General features: G+C 41.5%; 1 protein-coding gene across 4 annotated transcripts; it reads right to left on the bottom strand.

Annotated features, from left to right (window-relative positions):
• On the bottom strand, window positions 1-19,714 carry Ccdc110 (coiled-coil domain containing 110). 4 transcript variants are annotated; one of them, XM_076914092.1, is made up of 7 exons: window positions 19,619-19,714; window positions 19,165-19,269; window positions 9,065-9,120; window positions 8,619-8,684; window positions 7,612-7,722; window positions 4,646-6,764; window positions 1-4,129 (listed from the first exon to the last, which is right to left on the bottom strand). In XM_076914092.1, the coding sequence occupies exons 1-7, from the start codon at window positions 19,626-19,628 to the stop codon at window positions 4,080-4,082; spliced, it is 2,517 nt and encodes an 838-aa protein (XP_076770207.1). In that variant the 5' UTR covers window positions 19,629-19,714; the 3' UTR covers window positions 1-4,079. The 4 variants fall into 4 exon arrangements, with proteins under 4 accessions (XP_076770207.1, XP_076770206.1, XP_076770208.1 ...); XM_076914091.1 differs by having other exon boundaries at window positions 19,165-19,316; window positions 19,619-19,711; XM_076914093.1 differs by lacking the exons at window positions 8,619-8,684; window positions 9,065-9,120 and having other exon boundaries at window positions 19,165-19,316.
• Between the last annotated feature and the right edge of the window lie 2,111 nt (window positions 19,715-21,825).

Raw genomic sequence — 21,825 nt, 5'->3', positions numbered from 1 at the left:
TGACTTATTTTTTTAGATCAACATTTCTAGGTAGAATGTAATCTTCAAAAAAAAAAAAAAAGTCAAATCTTGAAGCATAATCCATGAGGAATAAAAGTTTTCTAAAGAAAGAAGACACACAGCATTATGTAGTGTCCTGCAAAACAGCTTTATTATGCATTCTTGGATACACGTCACTCAAACATGACAGAGTTAGAGGCAATGGATTGCTGACTGATGTCTTATCTCTGAACAACTTAAGACAGTACATTCCATTCAATTAGGATGTACGTATGACTTGGGTTGTTTTCTTACCCACCATCAGTGAGTGAGGACTGAGATAAACTTTTTAACCAGCTATTAATCTGTGCTAGAAAGCATCTAACAACATTGCTCAATACTTGTAACCAGGTTTATAGGTGTGAACTGGACCTTGGAAGAATTAACTAATTTGACAGAACTCATTTGCATAGGAAAGGACTTCCTGAACAGGTCCCTGAAAGCACACGTTTTAAGACCAACAATTCATAAATGGGACCTTACCAAACAAAAACTTCTATCCAGCAAAGAACAGCATCATTTGAACAGAGAGGCATCCCACAAAATGGGACAAGACTAAACACCCCTTATTTCCCTCAGTTGGGTTTATGTTGGGAGCCGACTTTAGCAGAAAGCGGCTAGATCAACTTTGCAGCCATCTGGAACCATATACCCTGACGAAAGATTTGGTTTTCAATAGCCTACAACAGCTGAAGCACACTCTGATATCCCACATATTTTGTGTTGCTGTTTACTGGCCCCAGCTGTAAGGTGCATGTGGTGGTCACGCCTGCAAGGCATGCGGTTCACGTGCTGTCCACGTGCTGTCCACGTGCTATCTACGCCATACATGCCTGTAAGGCACACGTGCTATCCAAGCCTGCAAGGCATTGTGGTGCACGTGCTGTCCACGCTATAGACGCCTGTAAGGCTTACGTCATATCAACACCTGCAAGGCACGTGGCAAAAGCCTATAAATACCTCAGATTTCCCTTCAATAAACGAGACTTGATCACACCCTGTCTTGTCTCCATTCTTCGAGTCTCTTGCCCCAAGAGCCCCTCTCTCTCTCTTGACCAGAGCACTTAGCCCCAAAAGCGTTGAGGCAAAAGTGTTGAGGCAGAATGTGGGCCTCAACAGGTTTAGTAGACATTACTAGGGAACAATGGACTGATGCCCTGTTACTGAGACACCAAATGGTTGCCCACAACATAGGCCATTCTCATCAGTATAAAGACCGACTTCCCAACCCTGTAAGGAAGGCGTACCTTGAATCACACCATATTTTGTGCCTAAGCACGAATAAAGCACCGATCACTTGCCAGCATGGTTCTTAAGTTAATCTACCCTATCGCATTGACCTCCGTGGGGCACACAGAAGGGACGCTGGGGGAGTAAAAGAAGCACTTAGCTCATTTTCTTTTGTATTAGTCTCATATCCTGGAATCCACCATCTGGTGTAACTATAGCTTGGGATTTTGGGGGAGCATGCCCATTTTTAGCATGTCCAGGCATCACTTTGCCTTCAGCAGGGCAAATTTCAGGTTTCTGAGACAAAATGTACCATGGGAAGGCAGGAAGAAGAGGAGAGGGGAAAACTCTTTACTAATTACACACCCGACAGAGGTTCAGCCCACCTCATCAGAGAAGCCCTCTGTGAATATTAACACAGAGACACACAATCGGACAGTGTGCAGAGGCAGAGCCTTCGGAGTGCTCAGCCCTGACTGGGGTGTCTCTATCATGCTCCTCCTCTAAGGATTCAGGGATCTAGGTGAAGAGAAAGCAGAGAGATGGTAAGGTCTGGAGGTGGTGGATGATCCCAAGGGAACAGTGTCTTCCAGGCACGACAGGGCAGGTGCTCGCATGAACTCGCAAGACTCGCACAAATTCAAGGCACAAAAACAATTCCCCAATGACAGCTGCTGGGTAAGGATCATCAGTTTTCTTCAATGGTAGGATGCTGGGCACATCACCCACATTCCTGGGTAGGCCAGAAGCTCAAGAGCAGTTGTCCCACACAAATTGGACTCCATGTTTTCATCGGCCTTTTGGTTTTGTGTGTTTGTTCGTTTTGTTTGTTTGCTTATGAGAGAGAACACAAAATTAAGTGGGTAGGGTCTGGGAGGACTTAGGGGCTGGGTGGGAAAAATATGATAAAAATATGCTGCATGAAATTCTTAAAGAAGAAATTTTAAAAAGAGACACACGAGGAGCAAGACATTCTCAAAGCAGCTGGAAAGTTCATCCCTAGTACAGTATAGTTTTTTGAAAATAGTTCCAAGATCGCTATTTCTATAGCTACTGCTTGATCCTTTTATATATGTGTTGCAGCTCATGCCAGCTATATATGTACATAAATGGCCTGCACTAGCTATGTATATTGGAACAAATTTTTGAGACTTTTCTTATCTGCACTATTTACCAGGAAGAATTCTCATAAAGACTGAATTAAAAGCATTTCCTAAGCTGTAATGTATGCTTGAACTGCCTGTTTCATCATTATACACCAAATAATTTGTTGTAAGTTAATTTATTAATCGAACTTTGTATTATTTATCAGTAAATGTTCAATTATCATATTTTGTTTAAAATATATAAAAATGAAGTATTAGTTAATGCTTATTATTGCATTGGGAGCCATTCCATGTACCGTTCTGTTTAAATGTGTTTGTGGTTGTTGCCCATTCGGTGTTCATGTAACCAATGAAGAGACGGAGGCAGGGAAAGGTTGAATCTCAAGTTCAAGGTATACAGCCAGAGGTGGGAAGACAGGCCTTCTGGCTACCTAGAGCTAGCAAGTTATTACATCGTGTTCCCAGGCAAATTCTTCAGTTTTCAACAGTTAAGAGAATTACTAAATGTTTTCCAGTTTCAGTATCCCCTGTACAACCTGTGTCAAAATCAGTGATCAGGATAATATAATGTATTTACTTGTAGACAATCAAATATAAGATGCAAACTAGTTGACAGGAAAAAAAAAAAAAACTGAGAAAGCCTGCTTCCAGTTTTCCCTGAGACATACGATATCAAGAATGTTGATTAAAGATCTATAGGAGATAGGCAGAAAACAATAATCATTTCGTTAAAAAATCTTCAAAGGAAATTTGCCATCCTTCCTGGTTAGGAGAGACACACAAGTCCACATTGTCTAAACTTTTGGTGTTCAGCGTTCTGTATCTCTATCTTACCAAGTGAATGTCCAGCATGAGACTCTGGTATGATGGCTGGCCGTGTATTCACTCACCATTTACTTACAAACATCAAGTGGCTCCCACATTCCCAGCATAGTTTTGGCACTGAGCTATAGCAGTAAATGTGGAAGGGTACATCTGGCATGGTACATCTTGGCCTGTGCCAAGGGGTTCCTAACACTAAAACCAGACAGTCATTGCCAGAAATATCTATAAACCAGTGTCCTTTTGTAGAAGAAATTCTAAGGCAGATGTAAAGTTAAGCCCAGGAATATACATTAAAAGAATAACAACACTGCCCGGTAGGGTTTATTCCAGGAATGGGAGGTATATCAAAACTGATATAACAATGTATTCAGGAGAAAAAAAATATTGTATCAAGTAATGGATGAAAAGCATCTGACAAAACTCAACAAGGAATTACAGAACCAAAATAGATTAGTTTGTTCCTGTACAGCAAAGGGTAAGCCTGATTGTGAAACACTGGCTCTTTTGAGACAGGACAGGATTCTCCTTACAATGTAACCTTCTATGTAACTCCGTGTTGTGTAGGGGAATATGTGTGAAGGACAAATACAGACGTGCTTTGAATAGCGAGCTCTCCTTACTCTCTGACCCACAGTTTCATTTCTCCCATTAGCTTTCACGAAACCACGAAAACCGACGTGTGAGCTTAGAGTTTGCTACCACCTTTTCTACAGTTCTTGACTCTCTAACGTAATTCTAACATCTATTTTAAAACAAGTTTAATCATGTATGAGGCCTTTGGAACCAGAGGTAAAAGTCACTACAATATTATTTTTATGCAGGAAAATTACTTGGAAAAGGTGTTTTTTTTTTTTTAAAAACACTGATTTCTTTTGAAATTTATTTACATATCTTGGATGGAAGCCGTTGATACATTTTATGTGGTGCTCCTGAAAAAGAAAGAGGAAACGTCTTAAAGCTGGGAGTGCTGAATATATTTCTAATAAGTATTTTAAAATACTTCTCCCTCCCAAAGATGCTATGTACGCACTCAGTGTATCTATAGAAAAAAGTTCTTAAATGATTCTATTATATAACAAATCAGATACATCTTGCAAAACTAAATTGTATTCGTCTTTATGTTCTCTTCTTTGAAAGACTTATTTTTTTTGTTATGTGTAAATATGTGTGTTTCCATGTGGATTTGCACACCTGTGGATTCAGGTGTCCCTGAAAGACAGTGTTGGATCTCCTGAAGCTGGATATTGAAGCTGGGTGTTGGACTCACTTACAAATGGATGGGTGCTGGGAACCAAACGTGGGTCCTCTGCCAGAGCAGTACATACTCCTAACCACTAAGCCACCACCTCTCTGGGCCCCTCTTCTTATTTCTAAACTTTGGTTAGTGCTAATAAGCTAATTAGAGTCTTAAAGATGCCTCTACTTATCTATCAGAATGTACACACCTTTCAAGTCAGAAGCCACAGGCCTATTCCTAAGACTGGAAGCATCTTCATAGGCATCGTAGTTGTCAAAGTAGAATTTTTCTCTTCTTGAAATGTAAGTCGATTTCGATGCACTGTTGTTCTGACAGGAGACTTTATCACTTAAATTCACGTAGTTTCGCTGCAGATGCCGCATCTCAAATTCCAGGGTATCCCTCTCATTTTCTATGCTTCTCACGTAGTTTTCCAAAAGCACCTTGTCTTCGGTGAGCCGACTGATGCTATTTTCAAACTTGGTGTTTTCCTGACTGTGTTTTTTCAGCTCTTCTTTCAGAATCTGGTTATCCGCCTTAATCTCCATGACCATTTTGGACAACATCTCGCATTCCTTGCTGATTTCTGTCAAGTTGTTTTTGTAAATGCTTGTCTCTGACTTCGCGCTTTTGATGTCTTTCAGGAACTTCTCTTCCGCGGCAGACTGGTAGGTTTGAATATCCACGAGCTCTCTTTCCAACATCTGTCTGGCGGAAGCGGACTCTTGCAATGTTACCTCCAGACTCAGCTTCTCCGCTTTAGCTCCGTCTAGTATGTGAAGAAGCGACTCCTGCTCGGCTTTGGCTAGCCTCTCCTTCTCTTGTAGCTGTAGGATCTCCAGTTTGCTCTCTTTCAGGTCACTCTCGAGCGTGCCCTTGTCCTTCAGGAGTTGGTACATATCTTTCTCTAGCATTTCCCTTTCATCTCGTATCAACAGCATGCTTGTTTTCATCGTTTCTATTTCTATATTCATTCTATTGTTTTCGTTTTGGAGAACGGCCATGTCGTTTTGGGTCTTTTGCTCCTTGTACTTTAGGTGGTCTATTGTCTCTAGCATCTGTTGCTTTTCCAAAGAGAGTTGATTGTTTTTTTCCTCGAGCATTTTGTGTTGGCCCTGGAGGACATTGTAAGTGCTGACGATTTTCTTAAGTTCTCTGAGGCAGTCTTTGTTCTCTTCTGCAGCTTCTGTTAACTTGGACTGAAGAGTGCTCTTTTCTTCAGCCAGAGACTTTAGTTGCTTTTCGTGGGCTTCCACCTTCTGGATCAGGGATTGTGCAGTGAACACGAGGGACTTCATTTTGGTCTTAAGGGCTAGGTTTTTGTTCTCCAGTTCCGTCATCTTTTTCTGATTCTGCAAGGATTCTTTTAAGTAATTCTGTAGGTAATGAATTTTGGCGACACACTGCTCAGGGATGCACTTGCCGTTGGGTGCCTTCTCATTTTCAAACGTTATGGGTCCCTGGCTGACTATGAATGCTTGGCCTTCTTTGTCTTTTATTTTGTGTTTCCCTGGGTCCAGGACCGACAGAGTGTGCCTTGGAGCTCGGGAGTGGAATTTTAAATCCATAATATTCTTGCTGGTGATAGGGATGTCTTTATTTTTCTCATTCTTTTTCCCTCGGTATATTTCACTTTTAGATAATTTTTTACATTTCCTACAAAAGTTCACGTGCAGTCTTGACACTGTGTCCCTGAGTGGGAGTAGTTTGCTCACTAATGCCTCTAATTCAGAAATTCTCTTCAATTTGAGGTCTTCACTTACGTTACCTTCCATGTTTTCTGGCCGAATAAAATTAAGTTTTGAGCTACAAACGGGAAACAGCTCCTGTTTATGGTGCCGGTGAGTACTTGCATCCGTCTGGAAAGTGTGAAGTTCATTTGTAAGCGCCAGCTCCTTGTCGTCCGACTTCTGAAGCTCTTCTTTCATGTGCTTAATAGAGTGGCAAATGTCGTCTAAGTTTTCACAGAACTCGTGCTTCAGGAACGGGATGCTGATGGTGGATTTATCCAGAACCTCGGGAACAGCTTGAGGTGGCACAGTTTGAGGAGCTGGAGGTAGAAACTGGTAGAGACTGAAACTCTTTATGGCATTGGGCTGCTCCAAAGTGGTCATAGCTTTGCTGGGAGGTGAGTTATCTGCTGTTGTTCTCAGGCTCTCCAGAGCTAACATGTCCTCGACCTGTATCTGAGGTGGACTATTTATGCTTTGAGAGAGACCAGTGCCACTATTACTTCTGAAGGCCTCTTCCATCGAATGGAGAGTCTTGGGGTCCTCAAAATGATTACTTTTCTTGATAGAAAGTATTTCTTCTTGTGTCTCGTTAGGCTGGTGACAATAGAAAGCATGCTATAAATATATTGTCATTTCCCACGTGACCAAGAGATTAAGAAAATTTGAGGAAGATTTATGTGTACAACCATATTGAGTATTTTCTCTACTAATCAGAGAAGCCTGTGTGTGTGTCCCTATCTATGTCTCTGGGCACGAACGAATGAATACTGACTGTCTTGAGATCCACAGCAGAGTGCGTTAGGATTGCCTTCCTTTCTTAGAGGGTGAGCTATGCCGGCCAACCTTTTAATTTCAGAGGCAGAAGTGTAGTAAATGTATTATGGTCCAAGAGAGTCTCCTAAGTAGACAGGCCACATGGGAATTCAAGGAAAACGAATGTGTCTGCTACTGGGCTACTTGTCAGCCTTTGCTTTCAAACTCCTGGATTCAAAGGGGTGATTTTAGAACCTCAAGTGTCCTGGAAATGTAATTTCCTACTTAGCACGGACAGTATTGGCCACTCTGGTTTGGAGCTTTTCTATAGACTTCATCTTTGGTTTGTCAATCCCCGCTGGACAGGTGGGCTAACCAAACTGCTTTGAATTTGCTTCGGTATTTTTAGCATCTAGATGAAGTGAAATGCCTCTCCCACCCTCTTAAAGGGATAGTCAAATTCTACAGTCCAGAGATAAACATACTTTTTTAAAGTTTCTAAGGACAGATATTTCCTTATTTTTGTCTCTGATGTTCCTTTGTAGATAGATAGATAGATAGATAGATAGATAGATAGATAGACAGACAGACAGACAGACAGATAGATAGATAGATAGATAGATTTGAGAACCAGTTGTAGGGATAGTTCTTAAATACCAGAAAGGGGAATAATTTATTGAAAACATACCAAATCCTTTTCAGGATGCATGCTGAATACTAGATTTTTTTCTGAGTTAAATTGTGGGTTTTCAACTTCAACAATACTTTTGTTCAATATTTCACTGATTTCTGACTGTACCTTTAAAAGATAAATTGAATGTTAGAATTTGAATTAGGATTTGGGAATTTGTGTATGTGCAGAAGCACATAGTTGGAAGATACCTTCACATTTTCTGAATGTAAGAAGTGTTTTGCCATTAAGAGACTAGGTTGTTTATTCATTGTAATCTCTGTCATTAAAGGACTCTGAGGAAAAGAATGCATTTGTGAAAAAATCAGAAGCCTCTAGTAAAATAGTAAAAATGTATGAACTACATTAGTAATTTCAGAGGTTTTACGTTTTTACATTGTGGAATAAGTAAGAAATCTTTGACATCCATCATTGAAACAGAACACATTCTGCTGAAAAGTTCATCTTCTACTTCCCCACAGTTGTGTTCAATACAAGGACACTGGGTCAAGTCGATGCCGGGCCGTTAGTGACTGTGTTTGGTACACCTGCTATGCATGCAGGTGATATAATGATAGCATGATGATATCAGTTCTGTCTTTAGCTGTTCCTAGAAACTTCAGTGACTCAAGGTGATAAAGTCCAGCCCCCACCCCCACTTCCCCCAGGGCCACTTTTGAGTTATAGTTTAAATCTTACAGAGCGAGTCTCTCTTTGTAGACTATATGTAGGAAGGACTATTTACTTATTTGCAATGTGAGGATCAAACCCAAATCTCTGCACGTTCAAGGCAAAAGCTCAATCACTGAGCCACATCTGCCCCAGGGAGCCTTTTCTTTTGGCCTTACAGCCAAAAGGATACGAAAATGTCGTCTGCTCCCAATAAAATTTCAACCCGAAACACATTGTCTCCTCTGGTGTATTAAACTTTGCATCCACTTAACAACTGGCTGCTGATGGGTTTAGAAGATGGGTTGGTACTTGAAACTAGAAGGTTCCCTATGTATGGACTACATCAATCATACCATGCTGACGTTCTGTAGAGTCTGCATCCGCAGAGCCTGAAACGACTCCAGCTGATGCTGTAGGACCTATAAGGAGATTTAACACTGCATCAAATGGAGCACTTTCAGGTGGCCAGGGATAGTCTTCAAAGGCTAGGGTTAAAACAAACACACACACACACAAACAAACAAACAAACCCCAGTGTGACTTGTTTCCGAAAAGGATCACATGAGCCAGCTAACTCATCTTTAGCTGTGCTGCTGACTTTCTATGTACATTCATAGACATTTTTGGGGCAAGGATTGTGTGGAATCTCTATACATGCCATGATTTGTGTGTGTGTGTGTGTGTGTGTGAGAGAGAGAGAGAGAGAGAGAGAGAGAGAGAGAGAGAGAGAGAGTAGTGTAGAAGACCCAGTATTCATTCAGGAAGGGTTTTTGTACATAATTAAATGAAACACACTCACTTTCAGTGCTGATTGTGGTTGGATTTGATTTTCTGGTTCTGATGCACAGCCATATTCTAAGGAGCAAAATAAAGAAGATGCATCATTCAATTCCTAAATTTATCTTTGTTTGTATTTTTGCTTCCTGAGATCTCTGTGCATTCCTGGCTGCCCTGGGATAAAACTCATGCTGTGGACCAGGCTGACCTCAAACTCAGAGATCCCCCTGCCTCTGTCTCCTTCTGGGATTAATGATGTATGACACCACTGCTTGGCATAACTCCTCAGTTTTATTTTGCAGAAGCTGCTACAGAGAGCACACTCTTTACCCAGACAGTGAGACAGAGAGATAATGAGAAGGGCTGTTATGTTATCCTAGTCACACATTAAATTTAAGGACAGCTCTCACTTTAAGAGGCACCTACCTGTGGGGACAGGGGGCATGACCCAGTCAGTAAAAGTGCTAGCTACTGGGATCCCAACAATCTGAGTTTGATTCCTGGAATCTGTGTAAAGATGCAAGGAGAGAACTGACTCCATTTGACCTCTGATTTTCACAGGTGCACCACGGCACGAGTGTGCACCACGGCACGAGTGTGCACCACGGCACGAGTGTGCACTGCTTTCAATAGTGTGTTATGTAAAAGAAATTTAAATGTGTGTGTTTGGGGGCATTGGTGCACATATACCATTTTGTGTGTGTGTGTGTGTGTGTGTGTGTGTGTGAGAGAGAGAGAGAGAGAGAGAGAGAGAGAGAGAGAGAGAGAGAGAGAGAGAGAGAAGGAACTTTCTACCATGTGGGTCCTGAGGATTAAACAGTTTGTCATGCTTGGCAGCAAACATCTGTACCCATTGAGCATCTCAGCAGCCCCAAATCATTTTATTTTTGAGAAAGGGTCTCCAGTTCTGTAACCTTGACTGGCCTGGAATTCACTATGAAGACCAGGCTGGTATTGAACTCACAGAGATCCACCTACTTCTGCCTTCTCTATGCTGGGATTAAAGGCAAGGGTGACCACACCTTGATATATATATGTATGTCATATATATATATATATATATATATATATATATATATAGTATACATATATATTATATATGTACATATGTTTATATATGTGTATATATCATATATATCACACACATATATCATATGATATATATGATATATATATGTATATATGTTTATATATGTGTGTATTATGTAATTATATTTCTATGTGTATGTAAATATATATGTATGTGTATATGTGTGTGTATGTTTAATGTTTTGCAAAATTAAAAAATATTTACATGGGGTTATAGCAATGCTTTTTTTTGGTAAGGAACCATTCTGTTTCTGAGTTATAGACTTCACTCTTTTGTAAAAAAATAAATAAATAAATAAAACAGAACACAATAATTCCTGTAGTATGAAAGGCTTTTGGTTAATGGACTATATAGGCCTTAGTTTGGGGGGAGATTGGCATGAGATGTTCTCCCTGACTCACAGTGCATCACATCTGTCTGTTGTGCTCTCAAGCAAAGCCCTATAAAGAACAATTCACATGCTTTCTTGGGGAAATTCTGTGCCCACAGCCCTTTGGCTCTTCTTGGCTATGTAAAAATAGGATGCTGAACTGGTACATTTCCTTATCAAAGGTAGAGTCTTCGACACCTGCATTAAACTTATCTCCTCTTGTGGAGAGATCTTTCCCATTGAAGAGTCAATGTCTTTTGTTCCTTTGTGCTGTTCAATGAGCATGTCCTATGACACCTAAGCAGCCTTCACACACTCATACCCATCTCTGTCCCTCAAGACAGAGCATGGGGTCTTGCTGCTCCAGCACAAGAAGAAGCACATGCAGTCCACTGAGCTACACTGGTTGGGGACAGAGACCTGCTGCCAGGGCAGAGGGGGCTGAGAGCTTGGGCTGTAGCTGATCTTGTTCGTGTAGCTACTAAAGCCTCTACCCCTGCTCAGTGATTGATTATTGTATTTCCTCAGCTACTCTAAAATCCACACATAGTGAACACAGGTCTTCAGGATGGGAGACAGTGGGTATCACAGGCTCGGCACCTTCCCAGAGGTTGTTGACAGACTCGCAGCAGAGGACAGATTGTGTAGTGTTTATCCACATGGTAGGTAGCTTCCTTGCTTTAAAAAGTTTTTAAAGTAAGAAGTAAAAACTTCCTAGCTTTCCGGTTGAAATACGAATTATGGTAGAATGTTCTTTTAGGCTGACAACATCTGACAACATCTGTCCTCAGAGTTGGACTTCAGCTAGGTCTCCAGATCCTCTATCCTGCATTAGCGACCCATCAGACGGTGGTGCAGGTGGTGCTTGTCAAGTGCAGACATCTCCTTTGCCAGTTTGATCCTCATCTCCGAGGAAGCAACATTAGTTCAGAACGAGATGTGTAGCCAGCTGCAGAATCCTACCTCTAGTTGGAGCACCGAGAGACAGAGAGCTTACCTGGATATTGCTTTTTTTCTGACTCTCATTGGGAAGCTGAGGCCAAGGTAGGAGAGAGTTCAAAAATTTTTAGACTCTAAACAAATCTATTATAATGTACTCATACAGGTCATGCAAAAAAAAAAGTCACCTAGAATCCTACCAAGAAGAATTGTTAATTTTAGATAACACTTTAGCTCTCTCTCATTCACTCTCCCGCTTCCTCCCCCTTTTCCTCCCCCTCCCCCCTCTTCCACACAGACATACATAAAGCATGCATGGTGTTGAAACCCGGAGGATATAAAGAGAGGGGACCTCGTACATGATGTTGGAGGAAATGTAAATTAGCATGCCTGTTACAGAAATATTATAAATGATAAGTATTATATTATAAATATTATAAACATTATTATTTATTACTATAAATAATATTATATTATACATATTATAAATTATATATATTAATTAATATTTGTCAGTCAAAATGACACTGTATTAAGAAACATATCATGGAAGAGATTAAGAGCTTGAAAACATATAAGTAGTATGGGGTATGTTAAATCATTACATTTAATCCATTAAAAGTAACTACCACAAATACCCAGTAATCCCACTGCAGCTATATACCCAAGGGAAATGGAGTCAGGATGTTCAAGAGGTATTCTCACCTGCAGGTTTATTGAGGCATCATTTACAGCAGCCAGGAGGACTAATCAACCTTAGCCCATCACCTGATAACTGAAAAAAATGTGAGGTGCATGCACGAGGAGCCAAGAGAGAAAATTTAATTTTACCCTTTAAAAATTATGTGCATGGGCGTTTTGCCTGCATGTATGTCTGTGCACATGTTTTCACACGTCTGTGCACATGTTCTCACATGTGTGTACAAACTAAAAGGGAATCTCACTGAAGAAGAGAATAGATTGTTGGTTACTCAACTCTGGGAATGGGTGTGAGGGTCAGAGAGGGTGGTTAATAGGTGATTAGTAGGGGGTGGTTATAATTGATAACAACTGTATCAAAATATCTTGTGAAGAATTGGATATCAAAAAGTTCAAACTAGCTGGTGAAGAATTTGAAAGTTCATGACAAAAAGAAATGAGAAACAGCTGATGGTTTAGACAAATCAATTATCTTGACATAATCATTACCTTATATACATGTCCTTAAAGATTTCAATGTATATGCATTTTATACATATATGTGTATGTGATATCTATTACGTATATATGAATGCATGTATTTATATATGAATGACATATAATTAGTATATGTCAGTCAAAATGACAATGTATTAAGAAATCACCATGGAAGAGATTAAGAGCTTGAAAACTTATATTTCACTGTATTCTGAGTTGATTTACTCCTCGCCAAAAAGGATGAGAAAGCAAATTCTCTTTCACACATGCCATCTGTCTGTATTTGCTACTAAGATGACTTCCATGCTGGAGTCTATGAGTCTCACGTTCTGTTCTGTCGTCGTAGTTCCCACAAAGCTCTGTGTTAAACCCACTAGTGTCAGGTTTATGTTATATATAGTATATAGTAAGTAGCATATACAAAACTAGAATAGTAAGCAATAGGTTCTTGAAAAAGAACAATGATATATGTATATATATCATTGTTATATAATATATATATATATATATATATATATATATATATATATATTGTATATAACTTGATTCGACTGAACTGGGCTGTGGTGTATCCATGAAGTGTGAGTGGATTCAGCTTCATATATTTCCTGCCCATCTCTTCAGCTTTGATCATAATTCCATAGTTTCTTGTCACACAAATATCTATTTAAATGTGACCACTCTGTTTAGAATTGCTATTTTCTTTGACATAATATGGATGATTTATTTTAAAAAATCTTCTCAATGTGTATGGGTGCCTTGCCTGCATAGATGTCTGAAGTGGAAACTTAAGAGTTCTTTGGAGAGTCCGTTGTGTTGGAAGGGGTTTTCCTGGGGCAAACACATGAAGTGTTTTCCTGAAGTGGATATAGGTAAAAGACTAAGGCAGACTCCTGAAGGAACGTTTCACTCAAGCAGACATAGGAGAGAGGATGTTCTGTAAAGCAAACATGTGAAAGGACAAGGGATGAAGGATTCCTTGCTAACATGCGTGTGCATGTATTGTTAAATTGCATAGTTGAACTGCATTTGTCAGGACTTTGCAGACTTGGGCTGATTGGATGCACATGCTGAGGTAAGGACATGGAGGACACATGATGTTTAGAGTGAGTATAGAAAGGACTCCAGGGGGTGACAGAGACAGAGCTTGGCTTGCTGGTACAGCTAGCTGTGCAGTGCTTGTGGGTCTCGAGTCTTCACTGATCTTCACTTTCCTGAGAGAGGCACAGCTGAGGCTGAAGCCTGGCTGTCTCTGCTAGGTCATGTCACCGCTGTTGCTAACCTGATTTAACTGAACTGGACTGTGGTGTATCCATGAAGTGTGAGTGGATTGAGCTTCCACTACCTGCTAATCTGTGAACTGAACTGCCGATTTCCAGACAACACAGATGGGGGTTGCTCCAAAGAACCTTTCGAAACAGGTCCACTTCCCCGAAGTTTTTTCTTTCCCACTTCCTCTGGTGGGTGGTGGGCTAAAAGGGAGGTTAAGGCATTTACAAACCATCATTAAAATAGGATGTGAAAAAATTAAGGTTATAGATGTCTGTGCAGCACATGAAGGTTGGTACTCCAGGTAAGAAGAATGGTTAGATTCCCCAAGTTACAGGTGGTTGCCAGCCACCATTTGGGTGTTAGGACTAGAACCCATGGGTCCTCTGGAAGAGTGGCCAGTGCTTTTAACTGCTGAGGCGCCTCTCCTGCCCCTGTAGATGATTTCTTATGATATCCTTTCTTGAACCACAGAGATCTCTTCCCTCTGACTTACAGACTCATGACTAGGGTAGAAGTTGATGCATGTGGGAAAATCTTTTGAAACTATGCTGAAAGCCTTTGTGAGAGAGGTGGTGGTGGTGACCATATTGTTTCTATTTTAAGAGAAAGAGAAAAAGAACACTATTAGATATTTTAAGCTTAAGTTGTCTGTCAGAAATGTCAAGTACTTCATTGGATGTGTCATTTATGGGATGGCAATGAAGGCTGATGGACAACGTGGGTGTTGCTGCTTAGATAAAGGCATTTTTTGGGGAGGGCCTGATGAAGCGCAGGTAAAATGGCTTCCGGGGAGAATGTGATATAGAAATTTGCAGCCCCCGGGTATGCACAACTTTTCTCGATGTTTACTGTGCAATGGAAGAGGCGTAATAGTAGAATAGTGTTCATGCTAGAAGACACTTGATAAGAAGAACTTTTTAACTTTTAAAATTACATTTACTTACCGTGTGTGTGTGAGAGAGACAGAGAGACAGAGTGTGTGTGCTTGTGAGAGACAGACAGACAGACAGACAGACAGACAGACACACACACACACACACACACACACACACACACACACAGAGAGAGAGAGAGAGAGAGAGAGAGAGAGTTCAGAGAACAAATCATGGGAGTTGGTTCTCTCCTTCCACTCAGGGATCAAACTCAGGTTAGTAAGTCGGGCAGCAAACCCCTTAGCTGCCAGGTCATCTCAGCAGCTTAAGAGGATTTATTTTTAACTTAATATTTTAGCTATTGGAGATTCTAACATGCTTGCCTGCTGAAAACATATTGCAGAGGGGGTGGGGGTGGGGGGGTGTCTCCAGAATGAGGGATGCAATGGCAGAAGAATTCTGGATGAGAAGGAAGTCTGCATCAGTTGGGCATTGACTGAATAGAGCAGTTCTTCCATTGAAACAGGGAGAAGGGAGCTTAGCAAATGTAAGGATGGGGGAGTTTTGGCCAGGCTGTTTCCACCGTTTCCATGAGATCATGCTATGAGAGAAATGACACAGTTATTTGGGAGAGGGAGCATTCGAAAAGAGATTTATTTTGGCAATAAGGCAAGCACTCCAAATCGCATTGAGCTGCTCCTTTTAGCTTCATGGAGTGATTCAGAAATGAATAGTTTTTCTCCAGCGGAGCCCTGGTGATTCAGTACAGGCAGTGAGCAGGCAGGAAACTGGGCTCACCTAGTTTTCAAGGTAATAAAGGAAATTCTGATTTTTCCTATTAGTCTTTAGGTGTCACTGGTTCCTAAGGAAAAGCACTTTTAAAATTCGGTAATTCTTAAAGAGTCACATTGTAGGAGGAGCTAAGGTGGGAGGAGTAAGGGAGGAAGAGGAAAAGGAAGAGGAGGAGCTAAGGGAGGAGAGGAGAGAGAGAGGCGAACATGGAGGCGGGTGTTCACTTGTCTCTGCCAGTCAAAGGTAGTTGGTATATCTAGGTTGGGTATTGGGTTACACTTCTGATTATATGGGCATCTTGTTATTGAGCATTATCAAACTTATAAAGCCTTTGGATAATCTAAGCATCAGAGTCTCATTTTTCTTTTTTCTTTCTTTTTTTGTTTTTGTTTTTTCGAGACAGGGTTTCTCTGTGTAGTCCTGGCTATCCTGGAACTCACTCTGTAGACCAGGCTGGCCTTGAACTCAGAAATCCACCTGCCTCTGCCTCCCAAGTGCTGGGATTAAAGGCGTGCACCACCACTGCCCGACAGAGTCTCATTTTTCTACTGGGCCCCTATGGTTGGCGGGATGGTCTAGGCAATGCCCAGCCTTGCAGAGACAGCGTGGAAGATTGGCAGGGCCATCTCCCACCCTACGACTCCACCCCCAAAGAAGCTTATTATATGTTGAGAATGTAAGAAATATTACTCATATCTAGCTTATTGTGTTTTTGTAAAAGAGAAAAGAGGCCAGGATATGTTTGGTAGAGCCAGGTATGGTGAGGTGGAAGGAGATGCCTCTACCATGGGCCCGCAGAGGCATCCCTTCTCCATGAGGGACCAGCCATATGATGGATATAGTATAGAGTTTATTTAGGGCATGAGAAGGGGAGTTGAGGAGAGAGTAGAGACAGAGAAGAGCAGTGAGAGAGAGAGAGAGAGAGAGAGAGAGAGAGAGAGAGAGAGAGAGAGAAAGAACTTGTGGAGAGAGGGTAGGGGGATGGGGAGACAAGGGGCAGAGAGTATGGGAGCCAGGAGGAGCCAAGCAGCCACTTTTGTAGCAAGCCAGGCATTATCTGGGTATTGCTAGGCAACTGTGGGGCGGAGCCTAGAAGGAATGCTAACACTTATGTTTTCTATTTCATATTTAAGTGCTGAAATAAAAAAGAGTCAATTATCAGTGGGTTGACCTTTTTTATCATAAAGAAAAAAAAAGAGTTTATTTCCAAGCCTGCAGAAAATTATGTCATATTCAATGTATGCAGAAAGTGTTAAGTGTATGCCTGTGACTGAGGCTAAAGGGGAACACGGCGATTTAAAAAGTGAATAGTCAAACTGGGTCTCAAGTGCAAACACTAACTTTGTTGACAGGCCTAGTGGCATCTGCAGTGTAGGTGGCCTGGGGGTTAGAGTGCACTCTGCCAGGGAAGCGAGGGTATGAGCTATGGAATCAGGCTGCCTGGACATAGACTTCTGGATTTATAACGTATGGTGACAGGTGAGTCTAAGCATGTGTCACCCTTAGCAAGGCACACAGCATGAAGTAAATACTCAAAGAGCATGCATTCATGATACAGGTTCTAGTCTGAACCAGAGGGGGCTGCTCAGAGCTTCCCAGTGCTTCTCATTTGGTTCCAAATAGAACTCCAAATCCTTGCCTGGAGTTATAAAGTTTCTCTCCTGTTCCACTCCAACTGTTCCTGCTACCCCCAGCCCTTCATTCATTCTGCCTCGTCCATAGGAGTTAACTTCTCAAGCAAGCCAGGCCGTCTCACACCTCAGATCCCGGACTGTTGCTGGTCTTGATGCCTGAAGTGTTCCTTTCTAGAACCTTTTGCCATTTCTTCTTTACCTCCTCTGGTCTTTGCTCGGATGGGACCTGCTAAATGGAACCCTCTCCTGTCACCTTCCCCCTTCAAAACAGAAGACTCCTCACCTACCTATCACACTCCAGATACTTCAGCCTTCTCTTTCCCCATAGGAAATGACTGCTACCTCGGAAACAATGTCTGCTCTCCCAGTGACAGATAAGCTGAACGAGAGCTTGTATATATTGTCTTAGATCCTGTCTTAGTTTCTTTTCTGTTCTACTATAGAACACTCTGACAAAAGAAACCTAAGAGAGAAAGGATTTATTTCAGCATTATAACTCAAGGGCACAGGCTAATATTTCAGGATGAGTTACAATGGGACAGATACAATGTTGCATCCACAGTAAATGAACAGAGAGCAAAGGATGAATTCATGTCAGTGCTCGGCTTCCTGTCTCCATTTAAGCTGTCTAGAACACAGCCAAGGAATGGTGCCACCCACAGTGGGCAGCTCTTTCTTCCTCAGCACTGAAAGCCATGTAGGCCCAGAGGTTCATTATGGAGGGGATTCTAGATTCTGACAAGTTGACAACTGGCCTTGATAATCACAGATGTCCAACACCTAGAACAGGGCCAGATACAGCAGGTCCTTCAAAATGCTTGGCAGTTGAGCAAATGGATGGAGGTTCAGAAGCAGAACAGGGGAGAGAGACCCAACATATTATCCGTGCTGAAGTCCAAAAGCACCCCTCAGATATTCACTGTGACAAGTTAAGGTTAGTTATGTTAACTAACTGCTCTTATTAGCATGTCATGTTACTGAGTACCATGGGATCCTGGGTGTCAATCATCCACTGTGTTTGAGGTAAGCTCTCTTATTTGCTGCTGCATTCATGAGGCTAAATGACCCATGGCTTCCCAGATTCTCTGTCTCTACTGAGCCTGACCTTTACAGAGGATTTGATGTTTGCCCAGTAAAAGCTTCACTCATGAAACTGTCTCCTCAGCCTCTAAGTGCAAAACACGTGCACTTGCCATATGGAGGCGACTCCATCTCTTCTGACCTTTGTTGAGCTCAGAGGCAAATACCAGGCTAATTTAATGTCTTCACCCATCTACGATGGTCTTTAGTGTCATTACCCTGCCCCACTTTGCTGGCTGCTCAGGGAAGGCTACAGGTCTTCATGCCTGGTGACAGAGGAATGCAGAAAGCACTGGTCCAGTCTTTCTCCAAGATGTTCTCCATCTTGAATCAAGTTGATTTTTTTTATCAGGTGAGGTGTGGTCTTGGATTGGCCAAGGTGTGCCAAGCTCAGGCTTCTGCTCCATCATTTCTCTCTGCCTCACCTGGGGAACCCACAATGGGGGTCCTACCCATCAATCTAAAAGCCACCTTTGCTTATGAGTCCTGGCTCCTTCTCTTGATGTCCCACTGTGCGCCCATGTGAGAGGGAGGCGTGCTACCACTTTGGGCTTTTCTCCAGAAAGTGAGATCTCAATGTCGGCGTTCTGTGGTCCTCAAGTTACCCTAAACATCTAAATCTTGGTTTATTGGGACTCCTGGCTGTATGGATTCTTTCAAATATCCTCCCCATGCTATAGCTCATGACCAACAAATATTTACTGTAAAAACATAGATTTTGTTAGAAAACTCGTGCATTGTTTAGATGTCTGTCCAAAACTGAAATTTAATCTGATTCGAACCGAACCGAACCGAACCGAACAGAACCGAACCGAACCAAACCAAACCAAACTAAAGCGAAACAGCAAACCCCCAACTTTCTTTCTTTCTTTTTTTTTTTTTTACCCAGCATTTTACCTGGTTCACTGCCCCCGCTTTCCTTTACCCCCTCAGAGGAATTCAGGACCTTGGATGCTGAGAGGAGAATGGAGTCAACGTCATCTTCTTCCGTGAGATGATTTTCTGGAACAGACCGGAGCACAGCTTTTGGCGAAGAGCTGGAAGGTAGCCTGGGAAGGTGAGGAAGCGAGGCACGGAGATTCGGGTCGCCCACGCCCTCGGCGGCCACCGGAGGGCGCGCTGGGGCCAGGTAGAGATGTCGACTCTGCAAATAGGGCTGGAGGTGGCAGCCCGCCAGGGGGCAGGCGAGTGCTTTTGCACAGAGCAGGGGATTTGAGGTCAGGAAGATCCGCATACCAGACCCATCCGGAAAACTCCGGAGGCTTTGGGATAAAGGGACCAGGGTGTGCCTCCACTATCCTCCATTTCCCAGAGCTCCCCCCTAGAGGACAGCCTCCTGGATTGTTCTTACCGGGGCTCATTTCTGTCGCTTAAGATCTCCCTATCAACTGCCTTGCCCCAAGCATTCAGCTCTGCCGCTTCTAGCCGCAGCATCCCGTTGCTTAGTAACGGAGGTCAGGAAGCCTCGCCCAACCCCCACCCTTTTCCGGGAGCTGATGCAGGGGAGGTGATTTGGTCTCCATTTATCAAAGTACACTGATTTTCCTGTGCACTTGGTAACAGGCTTGTAAAAGGCAGATGTTTCTCTGAGAAGCAGAGCTTGCTTATCTGACTGTCTAGAAAGCACGAACTTTAAGTAAATGTTTTCAATAAATACATATGACTTATTTTGCAAATCAGTTATTTCAGATAGAATATACAGTCATTGAGAATTGGATTTTAAGTCACAGTGAGTAGGAATTGACAGTCACAATGATTTAATAACTTATTACTTAATAAATTACACATGGCTTACTTTCAGGGAGGAGGCATGATAGTTTAATGTTCATTAGCTATACTTTATTATTTTCTAGAGCAGTTGTTTCTACAAGACTTGCCAGTCTTTTTCTGTGGCATTGGGACAGCTTTAATATTTTAAAGTTTCGGTCTAATATGTCTGTTAAACTGCCATTCTAAAGAAAATAATATAGCTCATTAAATGCTATATATTAATATAACAATAAATTATTATGTGACAACTCTAATTTGTACATGGCGATGGTAAGTGAGCATTGGCTATTATGTAGAAATTACCTGGAGATTTTCATGAGATGACTAAGTCCCAATGGGTGGCATAGAACGTAAAACAAAAATGATAGGTGCTTTACAATGTCAACATGCACTAGTCTCCACAGAAACCTACTTTTATTTTAAGATAATTTCTCAATCAATTAATCTTTCAGAAAAATGACCTTTAGCAGGGAAGGTTTAAGTTTTAAAGATTTATTTATTTGTCTTGTGTGTGTCATGTATGTATGTGTATGTGTTTGTGTGCACATGCAGGTATGTATGAGTGTGTGGGTATATGTGTATATAGTATGGAAGTCAGAGACTTATGTTGTATATATTTATTTATTGATATCTACCTAATGTTTTTCAGGCAGAACATTTTTGCTGAGCCTGGAGCTCACAGACCGTCTATACTGGCTGGTCAATGAGTCCAAGGAATCTTTGATGTTTTGAGTGACAGGCATGTGCTGTTGCACCTGGCTTTTCACATTGCATGTCAAACTCAGGTCCTCATGCTTGTGTGGCAAGCCATTCACCAACTGAGCTATTTCCCCTACCTATTCTCTTGAACTATTGAGAGTAAATTGCTGACTGCATCCCATCTCTCCTAAACAGTTCGGTGTCTATTTCATAAGGATACTGAGCACAATGCAGCTGTTAATATTCAAGATTAGCACGGATGCACAGTCACACTATAGCTTCCAGGCAGCATTGATGTTCTTACAGCAATGCCTTGGGTAGCCACAGGTCCCAGACTGAGGGCTGATTACATCTAATTTCAATGATCTGTTTACTTAATGTATTTTAGTCTGATCAGTTTGATTTACCTTGAACTCCCGTGGCCTGAACATTTTAGAACATTCTAGACCAGTTATTCTGGAAACTGTTTTTGTGTCTTTTGTGGATGTTTTTTTAGTGGGTAGATCAGGCCATGCACTCTTTGTCAGAGGCCGTTTGTCCTCACTGTAGTCTATCAGGTGGTACAGCACTGTGGTCTGCACTAACAGTGTGGTGTTCATTTGATGACTTACTGATTTCTACCGTAGATACTTAACCTTTGTTCTTTTTTTGATTAAGAAATAGTTTGTATAAAATATTCTGACTTATACAGTAATTCCATTCTTCATACGCCTTTGGTTTTCTAATTTACCTATAATTATCTGTATGGATCATTGTTGCTTATGTTATTTACTAGTTAATAATGGGTTTTATTCTGTTGCTAATATTACTTGTACTGTTGCTCAAATTCGCCTGATATGGTCGGTGACAATTTTTCTAATTCATTCTCATATCACATAGACAGAAAAGTATATTTTGTCAGGATATGACTTCTCCGGCCAAATATTTTTGATCATCCCCACAACTGTTTTATAAAAGCCTGACTTTTTAAATTGTAAAGTCCCTTCCTATGGGATAGAATTAAAATCTACATTATTATTTCTTTTAAAGCCGGGAGTCATAACACCTCAAAATTTTTTTTACTTCAAAACCAATTTTCCTTTTAGAAAA

Source organism: Arvicanthis niloticus, chromosome 16 (assembly GCF_011762505.2).
Source record: "Arvicanthis niloticus isolate mArvNil1 chromosome 16, mArvNil1.pat.X, whole genome shotgun sequence".
Classification (NCBI taxonomy): Eukaryota; Metazoa; Chordata; class Mammalia; order Rodentia; family Muridae; genus Arvicanthis; species Arvicanthis niloticus.
The sequence above is the reverse complement of the archived record's forward strand: the minus strand, read 5'-3'. Positions and strand labels throughout refer to the sequence as shown.

Excerpts from the sequence above, each read along its gene's own strand:
- Ccdc110 (XM_076914091.1), bottom strand. The coding sequence starts at position 19,701 with ATGCTGCGGCTAGAAGCGGCAGAGCTGAATGCTTGGGGCAAGGCAGTT. Across the intron at positions 19,317-19,618 it reads AGCGACAGAAATGAGCCCCG|GCTACCTTCCAGCTCTTCGC; the intron begins GTAAGAACAATC and ends TCACCTTCCCAG. Across the intron at positions 7,723-8,618 it reads CTCTACAGAACGTCAGCATG|GTACAGTCAGAAATCAGTGA; the intron begins GTATGATTGATG and ends TATCTTTTAAAG.